At 35.2% G+C, this 18,067-nt stretch overlaps 1 protein-coding gene and 1 pseudogene across 1 annotated transcript; one reads left to right on the top strand and one right to left on the bottom strand.

Annotated features, from left to right (window-relative positions):
* Positions 1-4,177: 4,177 nt before the first annotated feature.
* LOC145805482 (glutathione S-transferase T1-like) lies at positions 4,178-6,898 on the top strand. Its single transcript, XM_082900622.1, has 5 exons — positions 4,178-4,386; positions 4,531-4,604; positions 5,507-5,571; positions 5,911-6,189; positions 6,478-6,898. The coding sequence occupies exons 1-5, from the start codon at positions 4,322-4,324 to the stop codon at positions 6,664-6,666; spliced, it is 672 nt and encodes a 223-aa protein (XP_082756748.1). The 5' UTR covers positions 4,178-4,321; the 3' UTR covers positions 6,667-6,898.
* Positions 6,899-11,519: 4,621 nt separating this feature from the next.
* Positions 11,520-12,680, bottom strand: LOC114303484 (xyloglucan-specific galacturonosyltransferase 1 pseudogene; annotated as a pseudogene).
* Between the last annotated feature and the right edge of the window lie 5,387 nt (positions 12,681-18,067).

The raw sequence follows: 18,067 nt of genomic DNA, 5'->3' as shown, positions 1-18,067 counted from the left end.
GGCAGAGGAGTGTTGTTCCTTAAGCTTCGATACTTCAGTATGCACTTGAGAAACAAAACTTTGGTCTCTAACCAATTTCTCATCTGCAGCCTTGGCAGCATGACAGATGCTGATGTAAAAATCGATAATAGCTGCTGCCTGGGATAGGTGATTTGAGACATCCATACCAGACTGCTCAGCAAGTTTGCAGCATTGAAGAAACCCGTTTTTAATTATAGGCCTTTGTAGAGCCTCGAAGGGAATCCTCGAAAAAGAAATTAACAGGTCCAGACAGGTGTCCAAGTCTATCAAAGGCACAGAAGGTTGGCTGTTGGAGAAAGGAAAGCTCTCAAAAATTTCCAGCAAAGAATCAGCCAAAACTAATGGCTCAGCCTCCTCATCGAATGTCGGAGAAGTAGAGGTGATGTCAAAAAGACTAGCTAATCTTGTTTCAAAGATATCAATCTCATCATTAGACATGAGGGGCGCAGAGAGAGTTGCCATGGGAGACACAGAAGATTGCATAGGGATAGGAGAAATGGGTGGAGCATCTTTAATGGTCTCCATGGTCCTAGCCACCAATGAATCAAGAGAAGGAGGGCTGGAGCTAGGTAAAGGTGATAAGTCACGAATTGGAGAGCTGTCAGCACCCATCAGAGATAAGGTAGCAGTTGGAATCTCCTTGGAAGGAGAAAGAGGAGCAAGACTCGGCAAAGAAGTAAATTGAGGAAAGTCAAGAGTCAAGTAAGAAAGATATGGAGTCAAACCAAGAGAAAGAGGTGCAGGAATGCTTGGCCTCAAGAAAAGTGCAAAAAATGTAGACCCTGAAAATGGAAGTATGGTCTGAATAGTCCTTACATCCTGCATCTGATCAACCTCGAGTGAAACTGAGAGAGGTCTCATCGGAAAGATGAACTCAGAAGTTGCCGCTGCAAGAGGAAGAAATGTAAGGCAATGTTAAACCTCGATACCAAAGGCTGACAGAGGAAAAATCGCAGAAGCATAAAAATTACCTGCTCCAGAAGTGTCGGCAATGATGGGAGAACTACGAAGGGTGTAATATCTGGCAGTTTGTTGCCTTCTTGCAGTTTCCTTTTGTAGTATGTCAGCAGCGGCAGCTTCATCTCTCAGAAATTTTTGCTGCCGTCTCTTCTCAGCTCTCTCGAAGACAATCATGGCTTTAGAATGTTCTTGCTCTACTGTCTTGACGGCTGCTTCATGGATGGCATTTTCAACCGAGACAGGAGCAGAAGCAGACATCTTTTTTCTCTTCTCCATTGCTTTGGCAATTGTCTCAGAATCAGAGTCTTCGACCATATCAGAAGGAGAGACAGTCACCTTTCTTTTCCTTTTCCTCTGTATTGGCAGGGTCTGCTCTTTCTCAATTTCTTTCTCAACTTTTTCCTCAACTTCTTCAAGCTGCGATCTGGATTCCGAAGAGATGAATTCATCTTCCATCTCTCTGGTAGTTGTCTCATCCCTAATTGAGTCAGATGAAAAGACGATCGCTTTCTTCTCTCTTTTCAAAGGTAACTCTTCCTCTTCATCTGTTTCTTCTTTTTCTTCCCCTTGAATATCGGATGTTTCCTTCTCGAGTTCAAAGAGCCTCATTTTCTTTTCTGATTGACCACCTCCACAAAAGAAGAATTAAAGATAAGGCAAAATGCATTATAAAAGACAAAAGGAGAAGGGACAAGGGTATACCTTTCTTCGAGGCAGCCCGAGTAACTCTAGGAGAAATTGAAGCAACAGGAGCAGATTGTGTTGTAGCATGTGCTATATCTGAAACAGTGGAAGAAGTGACAACCCCAGTTTCTTTGGGCTTGGTCACATCTAACACCGTTAATAGGTTTAAAGGTGAAATGGCCAAATAAATCTCCATGTTAGTCACCCACCAGTTTTGGTACCTCTTCAATACGGTACATTGAGGAATGAAAGGGGTATACTCGAAATTGGCCAAGTCATCTATAAATTTAAAAGTTGCCTCTTCTAGCCTGGACTTCCGGACTTTCAGATCCTTTCTAGTAAGGCTGAGATTTGTGTTGCTACAGAGAGGTATTGGGACCCCTTGTGTGAGGCCAAATTGTCTAGCAAATTGAGCAGGGCAGTAAGGTTCAGCAATGCATTTGTAGGCCTTCGGGTTCAAAGTCCCGATAAATAACTCTCTGGGAATCAGAATGGAAGCCCATATATCTTTATGAATAGGTGAAGTACAGGACCGGTCACTTAGGAAATTCCTCAACCAAGATGGACCAATGGAGGGTTCAAAAGGACGAAAACGATAAGTAGGAAGAGAGGCTGGAAGCTGGTGAAAGAAAGAGAAGTAAAAAACAAAGGTAGAAGGGTAAAGTGAAGCATTGGCTAACCTTATGCCATGAGTAGGAGGGTTTGGCTCGGAAAATTTAAGGCATTTGGATTGTAACTCAGTAAAATAGGCAAAAAGCCAAAACTGAAGAATCCAGAATGGCCCCCCTTGATTAGCATCTAAGGGTTTCTCACAGAAAAGGGAGCAGACTCTGTATACATGACCTAGAACATGTGGGGCTAAGGCCACCTTTTGCTGTAAAACAAAGGCTTTGGCAAGAGGGGCAAATTCAGGCATGATTCTCTGAGAAGAGGTGCAGAATAGAAATTTGCAAAGCCAATACAATAAGAAAGAAAAGAATTCCCTATCAGTCACAGGGCCTTCTCTTTTATTCTCAGCCCTAGCAAAATCACTATAAGATGAGTTAAGGGAAGGGAGAGAGAAAGGGACGGCTAAATCAGGATAATACGGTCCGAATGGGGTACCAATGGGGGATAGTCCTAATAAATGGCAAATATCAAGAACAGTAGGGGTCATCATCCCGCATCTAAATTGGATTTCAAACATCTAATGTTCATCAAATTTCAATAATGTTTGAAAATATAGGATGAAAAACATCTAATGTTCATCAGATTTCAATAAATTTTGAAATTATAAAATGAAACATCAGATCATTTACATCATTCACATCATGTTGATGTAAAAATGGGACTAAATGGAGCATAAGAAAACTTTTAGGACTAAATGGTTCAACGTTTCAAAAACTAGGACTTATAGGTAAATTTTCCTTATATAAAACATACAAAAAAAGAAAAAAGAAAAAGTTACATCATTATAAAAATATAATATTTTTATCACGGCTCAAATGCAATTTTCCATGTAAGATTATACGTAACATATTTTAAGTTAAAGTGAGCAATTTGTGTTTCACTTAGCATTATTTCGGTTCATCATATCGAGACGAATTTAAAAAGTTTATTTTTTTAAAAGAAATTTAGAAAAAAATCATTAAAGATAAAAATAAGCAAAAAAATTTGCTTATTTTGAATTTTTTTTTTTTGTCTTTTTTGAAACATGTTTTTATAAGAAAATTTCTAAAAACATGTTTGATTACAAATTTTTTCAAAAAAAATTCAAAATTACTGCTCTCTCTGTTAAACATCAATCAATCATTTTTTCTCTCTCCTCTCTCATTTTCAATCACTTTTTCTCTCACACACATTTACTCGATTACAACAAAATATCAAATTATCTCATACTCCAAAACTATTTTTAAAATATATAACCAAATAAACTAAAAAAATTTTTAGACTTTCTCCTCAATTTTTTTTTTTGAAAATTTATTACAAAATACAAACCAAATACACCCATAATTTTTTAATTCATCTGGTCAAGTTGAATTTAAAAATCTAAAACTTTCTAAAAAAATTAAAAAAAAAAAAAAAACAAAAATTAACTTCCCAAAACGCCCTTTACTTTTGGATTTGAACGGCCTGCAGTGTGCTAGCCCAACTCGACGGTCTAGATCAACCCATTATGAGCTTATTTTGGGTCCATCTTGATAATATAAATTGATAGAATTTGTTGAGTTTTTTATTATTGTAAAAAATTATATTGATCGAATATTAATAACCACTTAATCAGATTATATTTGTGTGAATAATTTATTTTTAAAATCATAATTATTTAATCTAATCAAGAAATATCATATTCACTCAAAATAATTTTTTTATAGAATTATTCAAATTATCAATATCAACTATATGATGGGGTCTCGGTGATAGATCCCTTCCTATAAATTGAATTAAATTAAGCTAGCAACCGACTATTCCAGAGACCGGAGTCTACATACCTCGAACTTCCTTTTTTTTTATAGTTCCAAAAAAAAAAAAACTATACGGTGGAGCAGAGTCCAAGCACTGTCCAGTCCAATTTTGGACGGGAGAGAAGCCACTGCCTTACTTTTCACGTTAAGATGTGATTCTTGAAATCATATTTGGCAATTGATTGAGAGAGAGAGAGAGAGAGAGAAAGAAGATGAAGCTGAAAGTCTACACCTATCGATTGTCGCAGCCATCTCGTGCAGTTCTCATCTTCTGCAAGTAATCATATCTAGTTCACTTCACTGCCCTCAATTTTACCAATTAAATCGATTTGGTTATGGTTTTGTATGAAATTATGCTTTTGTTTCTCTGTTCTCTCACTTAAATTTACGTGTGTGTTTATATTTCTTCTGGGTATTGTAGGTTGAATGGAATTGATTTTGAGGAGATCACAGTTGACTTGATTAAACGTCAACACCTATCTCCTGAATTTAAAGGTGAGCCTTTTTTCACTATCAAGAATATTTGGTAGCAGCAAACTTTGGGTCAATTATTGATATGTAATTAATTAGCAATCTGTTCTTATAGACCAACTAATTTTTTTAATACTTTAATAGAATTCCAAGAATAGAAAGAAAATAGAGTGATACTATAACAAGCAAGTACTTGCTTAAATTACCCAAAAGGGTTATCAAAATTGGATCCAGATCGTAAGATCCTAAATTGTCAAAATGATCCAAATCATTGTAGGATCGGCATTATAGTAGCATCGCAAGTAGGCAAAGTAGAATAGTAGGTAGGATCGGTGAATTTATGATTTTTTACCTTAATTTTAATACGTGTCATTTTAATTTGTATTTTTATCTTATTTTTAATAGAAAGTAGAATCTTATGATCTTGGATCTAATCCTACGATCTGATCCACAAGACTTCACAATCCTACGTAGGATCCTAATTTTAACAACCATGGTTGCAGTCACCACTGCAAGATGCAGCTTCCCTTTCCTACCAATTGTTAAAAATTAGAAAAAAAAAAAGAAAAAGAACTTTGCCAAAAGTGATTGATGTGTGTTGATATTATATCATGCTGGCATATGATAGTCTATCGTTGATAAGTAAGATAGTTATGTATAATTTTGGCAATTTAAGCTCCTTGACCCATATGTAATAATAGTTTTTTCATATAATATTGTGTACGGTATTGGGACTCCCCTGAAGATGATGTTCTTTAAACTGATTTCCCTATTGATTAATTTCACAAGACTTATCATGGAGTTCAGGTGAACAATGGACAAAATAGTGACAGTGCTTTTTGACTACAGTCACAATGGTACATTTGTTAATAAATCCTAATAAAGTGCTGACTACACGTTTTCTGCCAATTATAATTTCATTTCAGAAATAAACCCTATGAGACAAGTGCCGACAATAGTGGATGGAGATTTTAAGCTGTTTGAGAGGTATTTATAAATTTTCAGATGACTTGTTAAGGGTTGTTTACCAATCATTTGTTGTCATGTCTGGTGTTGATCTTTTGAAGTGTTTATTTGTTTATGTATTTTTCATGTCCTATGATCTGTTTTAGAGAGTGTAGTATTAAGATACTATGATAACTTCATCTTATTATGTTTTCGGTTTTGATGTATCGGGTTTGGAATCCTTGTTGTATTAGGAATATATGATAAATAGTGGTACTATTTACTCTGCAATTTGTGCGTGTGTGTGCGCGCGTGCACATCAGTCAGTGATGATCCAGAAAAAACATTTGTTTGTCAATTTTAAGTAGTTATTTTTTTGGTTTAGCAATTCCATCTTCCTTTTTCCTTTCTAGTTTCTAAAGGTCTTATGTCTCTTTTCTTTATGCTTTCCTTTTCAGTTACATTTCTTCAGAATACTGTATTTGCACCTGTACTTCGCATTCAACCAAATCCACATGTAGCTGCTGAAGCTGAGAAAATTTTGTCCTCATCTCTTGAAAAGATTGAGACATTTTGGCTCAAGGAAAATGAGCAGTTTTTGCTGGGAAACACCCAGCCATCTATGGCAGATCTCAGCTTGGTTTGTGAAATTATGCGACTAGAGGTGAATGGATTTGATCTATCCTGGCAACTTGGTATCGATATTTAATGTGTTTGTGTGTGTTTGCAGTCATGTATATTTAATAGATGGAGAAATTTATCAAGTTGGAATTGACCTAGCCAAATTATATATATAAAAGAAAAAACGGTCTGCTTTGAAGTTGAAGAATAATAAGATTGATGGTTGAAGCCATTGAAAAACCAAGATATTAGGCCTGCACAAGAAAGTTGAAAATTATTGTAAGATCTCATTATTAAATAAAAACTAACTATGAAATTCTTTTGGATTCAGGTTTTGGATGAGGAGGATCGCAATCGAATATTAGGCCCACACAAGAAAGTTCAGCAGTGGATCGAAGATACAAAGCTCGCAACAAGACCTCATTTTGAGGAAATTCACAGACTCCTCTTTGAAGTCAAAGCAAACCTACAAGAGCAGCGGTTGTTGGGAGCTAATACTGAGACAGAGTCTGGCTTATAAAATGCATTGCGGTCCAAGATGTGAAAACACTGTTGCGTTTATATGTTATAAATCTGTAATATTCCCTTGGAGTGCCCTATTGCTATCACATTGTGATATCAAAATGAGGACAGGCACAAACTTGAACACTGATGTGCTTAGTACTCGTATTTCTGTTTTGAGATTTGTAATAGTACCTCTCTGGGTTGAATCAACATGCTATCAATAATGTGATTTGTGGAAGATTTGTGAATCTCTGCGAAAGTCCCCCAAGTACAGGACACATTTTCTAAGGATGAATTTGGGAAGTGTCAAAAAAGCTTATTGACTTATAAATTTATTTGCATCACATTATTTGGCTACTTTCTGCACTTTTTTTTACAATAAATAAAAAGAATCCATTTTTTTTAACACTTTCCAAAACAACTTTTTGGCAAGCTAAAAAAAAGTCACCCTTTTTTCCGATTTTTTTTTTTTTTTTGTCTTTAGTATTTTTTTTAAAAATTATGTCAAAGTTTTTTACTTCTTCTCTTGTCAAGACAAATCTAAAAAATATATATTTTTTTTAAATTCTCAAAAAAAAATTGAAAAAGTCAAAATAAGCCAAAAAAAAAAAGAAGCTCATTTTTGTCTTTTCTGATTTTATTTGGGAATCTTTTTAAAAAATTATAAATTTCTGCTTCGTCTGGTTGAGTTAAATCTAGAAATCTAATTTTTTTAAAAAAAAATTAAAAAAATTTGTTAAAGAAGAAAATAAGCAAAAAAATAAAATAAAATAAGTCAAAAAATAAGTAAATCCCAAAAGATGGTGTAAATCAGGAACTAGTCGAAATGTGTATATATATATATTTTTTCCCAACATAACGTTAGTATGTTAGTATAGTTAGATTACAACTAAATGATCGTCATTGTTCCATCAACTCGAACCCTTAACCTCTCACTCGCTACACCCTAAGGTCTAAAAATGTGTACATATATCCATCATACTTTCTTCATTGACATATACAGCTAGTCAAAATTTATTCCAAGCAAACTTTAGCATGACATAGATTATACGCAATGCTGAATTTAACACCATTTTATAATTTTAAATTATAAAAATATACAAATCGACTTTGTATACTATAAAAATGTACAAAACTAAACTATAAAAACGTAAGCATCCATAAAAGTGTAGAAATGAATCTTCTAGTGCCGTTGGTTCCGAGACATTGCTACCATTTTGATTCCAAGCTTCTGAGACCTTGTTATTCTTTGGTGCTTATTGTTCATCCTCTAAATCTCTGTAAGTACCCTTGAATCTCTCCGTTTTCATGTTTTTGGGCCTCTGTCGCCACTCTTGGCCCTTCTACCATGGTTTTCGGCGTTTGCATCGTTTTTTGTCCTTTTCTTAAGGTTGTCTTGTTTTTCTTGTTTTTGGCCTCGATTATGGGTAAGTTTCGTGCCCTTGTTGATACTCCAGAGGCGATGGCCCTGTTGCATTGCGACTATGGGATTCCAAACGACGTAACCCTTACGCTGGCTAAGGTTGATGCTAAGCATATGGGGACAAGGTCCATTGTTGCATTTCCTCTTGCTACCATTGTTGAGGGGAGAGTGAGGTTACCCTTAGACCGCCTTGTTTGTCGGTTTCTCCATCAAGTCCAACTGATGCCGATGCAAGTCTTTGTCAATCTCTTTCAAGTGATATGCGATGTCTCAGCTTTGAATATAGACTTGGCTTGAACCTTGATGTTTGGGACATTCTGGGTTATTATATCCTTTCCCATAACAAAGGCCACAACACATATTACCTTCGTGTTCGGTCTATTGATTCTCATTTGGTGACTAACCTGCCTGACTATGATAAGTAATGATGATTTCCTCCAAGTTGGTGGAAATTGGGAATTCTCTGTCGAAACTGAGATTCGGACTGAAAGGATGCCCTAGAAAGATGGATATCTAGGTCTTGACCTCTTGTCCTTGTATTTGAGTCTTTTGAATCTGTCCCTTATCTGTTCTATTTGGTTGGTTTACTAACTCTACCTCATGTTTTGCAGAAAAGGCCGAATCGAGAGAATACTGAAGCAATTAGGGCCGCCCTAAGGTACAAAAAGAGATTTGCTCCTGAACTGATGGATTACCAAGCTACATAATGAACTACAATCTCGAAGAAGGCTAGGCTTACCGCTACCCTACTAGATTTTGATACCGAAGCAGAGACATCTCCTGTCCCTTTGGTTACCAATCGTCATCGTGTCAATCTACTGAAAGAACCCACTGCCTCTTATTTCACAAGAGACAAGTCAATAGCAAAAAGAAGGGTATTTGTTAATCTAGAGGCTGAGGCTTTTGGTTCCTCTTCTGCCCAAGAGTCTGCTAGATTCAAGATCGAGCCAAAAAGCCTGATGGATACGAAGCTTGAAAGATGAGCTACTAGCCCTTCTACTATTGTTTTTAAGAATGAGGCCTTAGCTGCTGAACGAGCCATAATGTAATGCCCCGAAATAATAACAACCCCCCATATCACAATATATCGTAGAATATGTCACTTGCATTATATTTGACATTTTATTGATACTATTTTATCATATAAAAGATGACATATGTGTGTATACATTCATAAATCCTAGGTCCTGAATCTATAGCATGTGACATGTGTAAGTGAATTGGAACATAAGAAGATATAGGTAGGTTATGCCCTAATGGCTATATCTTTCCAAGTCAATACTTGGTACAATAAAAGTGAGTTCAACTCAAGATAGTTAAAGCCCATGACTTGTACAAAAATAATTAGATCAAAAGAAACAAAAGAAGCTCTTGGCTTCAAGTCCTCCCAAACTACGTCCTTGGTGGAGGTATATCATCAGCACTTGAAAGTTGTTTTCCACATAGGGTGAGTTAAAACCTAGTAGAGATATTCAAACATAACATATGTTAAGGAAATCATATGGTGAATGCAGTGTAATGCCATGCTATTTTTCCAAAACATCATGCTTCCTCTTTCAAAATAATGCCATGTCTCAACAGTATGTGATTCAATTCAAGAAAAATACTTTTCTAGTTAGAAAACAGGACAGTGGATACAAAACGCTAGGAATCTCTAAGTATGTGTTTGCCAGTAGGCTATACAAGCACTACCAAAGCCATTTTACCGATCATAACCGAAAGGATTAGCACATAACTGCGCGAGGTTTCTAAACTTTTACCAAGGACACATAAGCCAACATAATAACCACAATCACACCCCCTAACCAGATTCACTAAGGCATACACCTATTTTTTTCAAAACAATACATTTTCAATGTTAAGTATAAAGCAGTGCTTAATGCAAAATGTATGGGTAATTAGTTTTAATTGACCTAATTCTCATGTAATTTTTATAACAATCAAAACTATCCTCCATCGATAGCCCAAAACAGATATTTTGAATCAATAGATAATTTTCCAACAACACATACAATCTCAATATCTCTTCAAAATGGGAGTGATACACATATCCAACTCCATCCTTATTATCAACATGTACATTCATTTCATCATTTCAAAACTCAACATCAATCATTTTTCTTTCATAAGTCAAACATCTATGATTTTTCAAATCACACACCATTTTCTTCCAAAACACTTTTAAGGAAGAGATTTCCAACATTTCAACATAACTTAACAATAAACACATCCCCACAACCTTTCTCAAGAACTCATTTGAAAACCCCTCTTTTACATTTCAAAATCTAAACCATAAATCAAAATTTCCATTCCCAAATCTCAATACTTGACAAGGAACACATAACTAAGTTAAGAATCATACTAGAAGGTTGAAGAAATCCCTACCTCAAGGTTAGAAAAAGAAAAGAGAAAGTGTTGAAGTTTGGCAGAGTCGAAAATGAAATCTATTCCGATTAGATTGACCATTTCGACGATGTTTTACTCCAAAGTACAGTGGTGATAGAATCAATAGATGAGGGTGTATGGGAGGGTATTAAGCAATAACTAGAGAGAAAATGAGAAGTAACTAGGTTTTGAGAGGTTTTAGAGAGAGAGAGAGAGAGAGAGAGAGGGAGAGAAAATAAAAAAATAACAAAACCCCATTTTTCCGAACTAATAAACGCATAGACCGCTCGAGCAACCTAAACACCGCTCGAGCGTTAGACACAATAAGTGACACCGCTCGAGCGAACAAGAAGAAAACTAGATAATAAGTCTTTTGAAAAACTAATTCCTAACTTGTTTTCAAACACAACTAACAACTCAACTCAACTCAACCCAACCACCAACAAGATGATAAAAAGCATGAACAATAATTAAAGATACTGAATCCCAAATCTAAGAGTAAGAAATGAGTCGAGTCTAAATCGGAACCGTCATATAGAAAGAGGAGGAAAGAGAAAGTTGGGGGGCTTCTGAGGAGCCTATAATTGATGAGTTCTTTGAGCAATGGGAATCACCAATGCTGTACCAAGGCAGGCCCATTTCTACTTCTAATTCTATTATTGCTTCTGGAAAAATCGTGTTTGACCTTACCAAGACACTGTTTCTGCTTGTGGCATTGGCAGAACACAATGAACCTCGCGACATTCCGATCTTAAAGGGGACTCTGCAGATGATGACTGTTGTAAGTGTTTTGATACTCCTTTTTGGTTATTTTCTGTGAAACTGTACTGCTTTTTTTTATTTATTATTGCCTTTTGTTGCTGGAGTGTATTCAGAGGATGCATCTTTCTATAACCCGTACTGAGGCTGTGAAGAAGTCGTATTGGAGGCATCAATGAGTATTGACAGGCTGATTGTGGGCTTGGACCTAAGTAAGGCACTCTTTTTTGATGTTATCATGTTTAAGCACATTCATGTAACATATCATATGATCTGACCTTTTGTCATTTCATCTTTTCCTATCAGTCATTCTTGTACTTGAGGGGTTTTCCGGTGAACCCCGGCCAGTCAGCTTTGACGTTGATTATATTTTGTAGGCCCTCAGTTCCTGGATAGTCAAATTTAGTCACAAAGCTCCGATCCACTTCATCTAGTGCGATATTCCATACGCACATATATTGATAATAAGCTATAAAAGGATCAAACAACACATGAATGCAACTGGAGACAAGAGAGTCGAACACCGATTTTCTTGGCAATAAAACTTAGATTCCATGAACAACTCAATGAACAATTCGGCTTCATCACAACCACCTGAATTGCAATTCAGAAATTGAAATTTGATGATATTGGTGCACTTGTTGATCAACATTGTTCTTATGTTGTCAAGGGTACCAAGGAGGGCTGCCTCTGTGAAACTCACAAGGTTTTTGCGGTTGGATTGGATGATTTGGAGCTGCCAATTGACAAAATCATTGTCGGATTGAGATTGTAAGTGGGTCGGATGAGGAATACCAATGTCGTAGACGTGCTAGGGTTGTTGTTCAATTAAGAGATTTATCGGGTTTTGCATTTGATTGAGCTCTAACAATCTAGTCCCTAACGAACTAGACTTGTCGAATCGCCTGAAATCCTATGAAATCTTCTCCAAAACAAACACATGGTCCTTGCCAGTGTTCCGAGCCCAAGGGGTTCGGGACCCAAGCCACTTGACAAGGTCTAGTGTCAAACTGTCCTTGACATCATTTGACATGATCTTGAAATGCCATCTTAAGATGTCTAGTCTTCCATAGTATAGCACATAGAAGAGCTTTGCTTCATTTTCATTGTATACTCGACATAGCTGCTTTAGAACCCAGGAATAAAATATAGGCTCTAACAAGTACTGATGAGTTCGATACCATCCTTTATTGAGCTCTGGTATTGGCTCTCCCAATGCATCATTGCTCAAGTCTTTGCAGAAATCATCAATCCATGGAATCATATCACCACATTGAGCAGTCAAGTCTTTGTTGAACCTTGGTGGCAATTCATAGACATATATTTCTCTCTCATTGCATGTTGCCACTATTTTTCAACAACCTTAACAACATTTACCACCTCTTCATTCATGTATTTTGTTATGCCCTTCTTAACAATCAAATCAACTGGGTTTTTAGGAAAAATTGCATACATTTGATCATTTTCTGACACTACAATAACGGGAGTCTCATGAACTGGGCTGTCATCTTTTTAGTTTTCAGGCAACACTGCATATGTCTTACTATTTTCTGACCCTGCAATGATTATGTATTGAGCTGACATTTTTTTGGATTTTCAGGTAAGACTGCGTACATCTGACCTTTTTCTGACCCTGTAATGACGGAAGTCTTGTGTACTAGACTGTCATTTTTTGAATTTTCAAGGAAGACTAACTCTATCCTCTCTAAAAAAAAGGAAGACTAACTCTATCGTGATAGGAGTCAAGTGTATTGGACTATCGTTTTTTGTGTTTCAATGACAAAAATGATCAACAACTTGCTTTATATCGAAATTGGAGTATTGATGACTAATGGAACCATTATTGATGACTGGAATTGGGATTTCGAAGTTGGGTTGAGTCTCGGCAGACAAACAATAGAGGTTGTTGAGCTTTCAAGAGGAGACGCAGACATGAACGATGTTGCCGGAATTAATGATGGTGGAGGAAGACAAGGATCGAGAGAAGAAGAGCAAGAGGGACTCAATACAACAATTTGGTTAGGATTGAATCAAAGAAGCTAAGTTCTTTGTGTTCTAATATCTTGGGTATTTTAGATTTCTGCTTGGACAAGACTGCAACAGTCATTTTTGAGGGGCTAAACAAGCATTGTTGGATATTGCAGGTTTGGTTGTGGGTTTTTTAGTGAGGGGGGTAGCTGCAGAGTTGGACAGTTTGGACCTATGAAGCACGGGTACGGGTACAAGTACTGATACTGGTACTGGTACTGGTACGTCGATACGGTAAAATTCAAAAAAAATAGGGTACGGGTACGGCTTGGTACACTTGTAAAAAAAATATTTATTTTTAATTTAGAGTAATACAAAAATTAATTAAATGATTTAATTTGTTAATGTCCAACCTATAATTAACATTTAATGTAAAAAATAAAAGTATAAATCAAAATTAAATGTCAATATATTAAACAATTTACAATCTATAGCTTAATTTTAAAATCATGCTAAGCATGAAACAAAAAATAAAAAAGAAGTCTAGTGAAATAAATTGCATCTGTGTAGTAGAAGGAAAATATTATTTCAACTGAGGTACAATACAGCTTGAATATATATTAGGTACGTTTAAGTACGTCAAAAATTAAGAAAAAAAACTTAGGTACGTATTTCGTGTATCCGGTACATATGCAGAAGTACCATACGAGGTACGATACGCCGATAAATACCCGGCACAGGTTCGGCAAGTTTTCCAAAGTACCCATGCTTCATAGGTTTGGACTTACCAAACAAAGGCTATATTTGGACATGGAAGCACGTAGTGGCATGATTGGCATCCAAATTTGTGGGCACGTTGGTTTGTAGATAGTGCACCAGAATATTTACATGATTAGATTAGATTGGTTCAAAATATAATTGCCTTGTTTGGTTTGTGTTTCTCAAAAAATTTTAGAAAAAATTCTCTACAAATAAATTTTCAAAAGTAATCAAACCAAACAAATTTTCTCAAATTTTTTTTCCAAAACTTGTTTGGTTTACAAGTTTTCCAAACAAATATCTCTCTCATACACATCAAATCAATCACTTTTTCCAAAACTCTCTCTCAAAATAATTTTTCAAAACATCTTTTGAAAAAAAATCAAATCAAACAAATTTTTGTACTTTTTATCTCAAAACATATTTCCGCATAAATCATATCTCATAATTTCCAAAAAAAATTTAAAATGAATTTTACATCTTTAAAGAATAATGTAGGTGACATAATTTATATTTATATAAAGTAAAATGAGGATTTTTAGCGAGAAGAGTTAAAAAAACTTTAAGTGTTCAATCTAAATTTATTAATTTTTCAATTTAAAAAAAAAAATTAATAAACCACACACTTAACACCTTTTTTTAAAAAAACAAAGAGTGCAATTTTTTATTCTTAAAATCATTTCTTCATTACCATCAAATAACGAAGGAGTTTTCCAATTAAGAAAAAATAATTAATAAATCACACACTCAAAAAAGGAGTTTCCAATTAAAAATAATAATAATAAATCACACATTCAAAAATATGTCGTCATAGAATATTTTCCATTAAAATATTTTAAATTCTTCACCATAAAGTATAAAATAATTATATAATTAAGATTTCATAATCTGTTTTTTTTTCTTCCTCACATCATGGCCATTACTACTCAAGGTATATATAAATCTCATTATTTTCATACACAGTAAACGTTAATAGACTTTTTTTAAGGTTCAAACTCTTAACTCAATTTTTTTTTTTAATTTTTAATTTTTTTAATAATGAAAATATGTAGTATTCAACAGATGCCCATCATATATAAAAGGAAACAAACAAGAACTAATCCTAGATAAGAAAAGTTCTTAGGCATAGAATGAGTAATTGGACATTGAAGGAGCAGTAGATTATAATCCTAAATAAGAGAAGTATTTCAATTGGGTTGTACTTGTTCTGCTGCCAGAAATACATCTTTTAATTGTGTGAATAACTGTGAGAGAGTTTGAGAATTGGGGTGTGGGGATAAAGATTTATGTATGATTGTTCTGGTCACTTCACATACACTACAATGAAAGCTGTTTGATTGCATGCACAAGCGGGAATTGATCGGAATTACCTTTTTATTCACTAATTCCGTGATGGCAGAGGCAGCCCGCTGCAATGACTTAATCCTGGTCATGCAGTGCGATGATGGCTGCTCTAAGGCATCTCCTCTATATCCATGGATTGCATTTTAATTAGTTCATAATTAAATTAAGAGTTTTGTATTAAATTCTTAAATTATGCCACCATAATTACCATTTCAAATTACTTTCTTAATTTATGTTTACCATACCTATGAAATCTAAAAATCCCCGAATATTTATTTGTGATTATGTATCAACTTTAATCAGTAAATAACAATCCCAATCAAACAGTCAAAGACGAATCGACACAATGATTTAATGGGAAAAACCACAATTGGATAAAAAAAAAACAAGGGTTAAAGCCACAAAACAATTTACTAAGAAGACAAAAAAAATTACATAAGTGTACTCTCAATTACCTAGCGAAACTACGCCCAAATTGAACCGACCCCAATGTGCCTCTTCCACCACCGTCTTCATCTCGGAATTGTCTTGTCCAACGTTGAATCCATAACGCCGATGTCAAATTCATGACGATGAGCCGCTTCGGAATCCACCAAAGCTTTAGGCCCAAATTTCACGGAATCCATCGAAGAATAACTCTCTCTCTAACGTGAATAAAACAAAATAAACAAACCATTTGATAAAATCTACTCAATTCATGATATAAATGTAAACATAAAATTTCAGAACATAAACCTTACACTTTGGATCATTTACCATGTGTATTATCAAGAGATCAAGACAAAATGACATACCTGAATCCATTGATGAACGGTTAAACGGAAGCGTCTGATTGTCAATAAAACCTTAATATTGACTTTGTTAGAGCCTTCTAATCCTTTCCCTTATGTGCCTTATGTTTCTCCTTGAGAGGATTTAGAAAACAAAACAGTATTCTTGTTTTTTCACTCTTGGGAAGGAATAGGGACCATAACCTTTTAAAGGTTGTAATTGGTTTTCATAACTGAAAGGTAATGAAAACCAATAAATTAACCATTATTGGTTTCATAACTGAAAGGTAATAAAAACCAATAAATTAACCATTATTAGTTTCATAACTGAAAGGTAATAAAAACCAATAAATTAACCATTATTAGTTTCATAACTGAAAGGTAATAAAAACTAATAAATTAACCATTATTATTATTGGTTTTAAAACTGAAAGGTAATGAAAACCAACTTTAACCAATATGTTTTAATTTCTATTTCTGCCCCTCATAGAAATAGAAATTATACAACTAGTATCTACACATTAGGTCCATAACACATATACCCTTAAGCCTATTAACTAAATTGAATCACTTAAATTGTAGGCTTCTTATAAATGATAACACCACATTTAATTATGTGGTCCCATTGAGACATTATCTAACAATCTCCCACTGGACCACATATGTATCCTGAAAAATGTGCTTAACTTTAGTGAGCTCAGAAATTTGTTATCATAACTTGAGGGTATCCAAACAATCTTGTCCATTAACTATATTAATATAGGATCAAAGCGGTCTTCGTTACATCAATCGTAACTCGACCCACCAATGGTCACGTATACTAATACAGCTAAATGACATAGATCAATCATGGATGCGTAGCATGGAAATTACATGTGATGTGATCCATACATGCCTATTTCCAACTGGTCCTACTTAACTTTATTGAGATCAATACTTCACAATACGTAACAGAGCGTAATAAACTGAATACTTCATTTCTGCAGAAATTAATCTAATTACATAGATAAAACTCAAGACTGACATAAAGCAGTAATATAAATACAAACTCCCACTAAACCAGAATGTTCTCAAATAGAACAACACCCATCTGAGCAGTGTGCTCATGAAAGGCCTTGGGTGGTAGTCCCTTCGTAAGTGGATCCGCTATCATGGAGTTTGTCCCAATGTGCTCTATGGAAATCTGTCCACTCTGCACTCTTTCTTTTACAACTAGGAACTTGATATCAATATGCTTTGATTTTGTCGAGCTCCTGTTGTTATTGGAATATAAAACTGCAGACTTATTGTCACAATATATCTTAAGTGGTCTTTCAGTGCCTTCCAAAATACGCAACCCAGTGACAAAATTCCGCAGCCATATCCCTTGGTTTGATGCCTCATAACATGCTACAAATTCTGCAGCCATGGTGGATGAAGCTATGAGCGTCTGCTTTGCAGACCTCCAAGAAATTGCTCCGCCAGCTAACAGATAAATATAGCCTGATGTGGATTTCCTACTGTCTTGGCATCCAGCAAAATCGGAGTCGGAATATCCAATGACCTCTAACTTATCCGATCTCCTATATGTGAGCATATATTCCTTTGTTCTCTGTAAATATCGCATAACACGCTTGACTGCTTTCCAATGATCCATGCCAGGATTACTTAAATATCTGCCTAACATGCCAACTATAAACGCAATATCCGGATGCGTACATACTTGAGCATACATTAGACTCCCTACAGCCGAGGCATAAGGAATCTTCTGCATTTCTTGAATTTCAAGACTGTTCTTCGGGCATTGGCTGAGACTAAACTTGTCTCCCTTAGCAACCGGGGTTTCACCTGATTTACAATTTTGCATGCCAAATCTAATGAGTATTTTTTCGATATAGCTCCTTGTGATAATCCCAGAATACCCCGAGAACGATCTCGGAGTATTTCGATTCCTAATACAAAGGAAGCATCACCAAGATCTTTCATTTCAAAATTCTTAGATAGAAATCTCTTGGTGTCATGCAATAAGT

Source organism: Camellia sinensis, chromosome 13 (assembly GCF_055761805.1).
Source record: "Camellia sinensis isolate YWXY chromosome 13, ASM5576180v1, whole genome shotgun sequence".
Lineage (NCBI taxonomy): Eukaryota > Viridiplantae > Streptophyta > Magnoliopsida > Ericales > Theaceae > Camellia > Camellia sinensis.
Note: the sequence above shows the minus strand (reverse complement) of the source record. Positions and strands in the feature narration are given on the sequence as shown.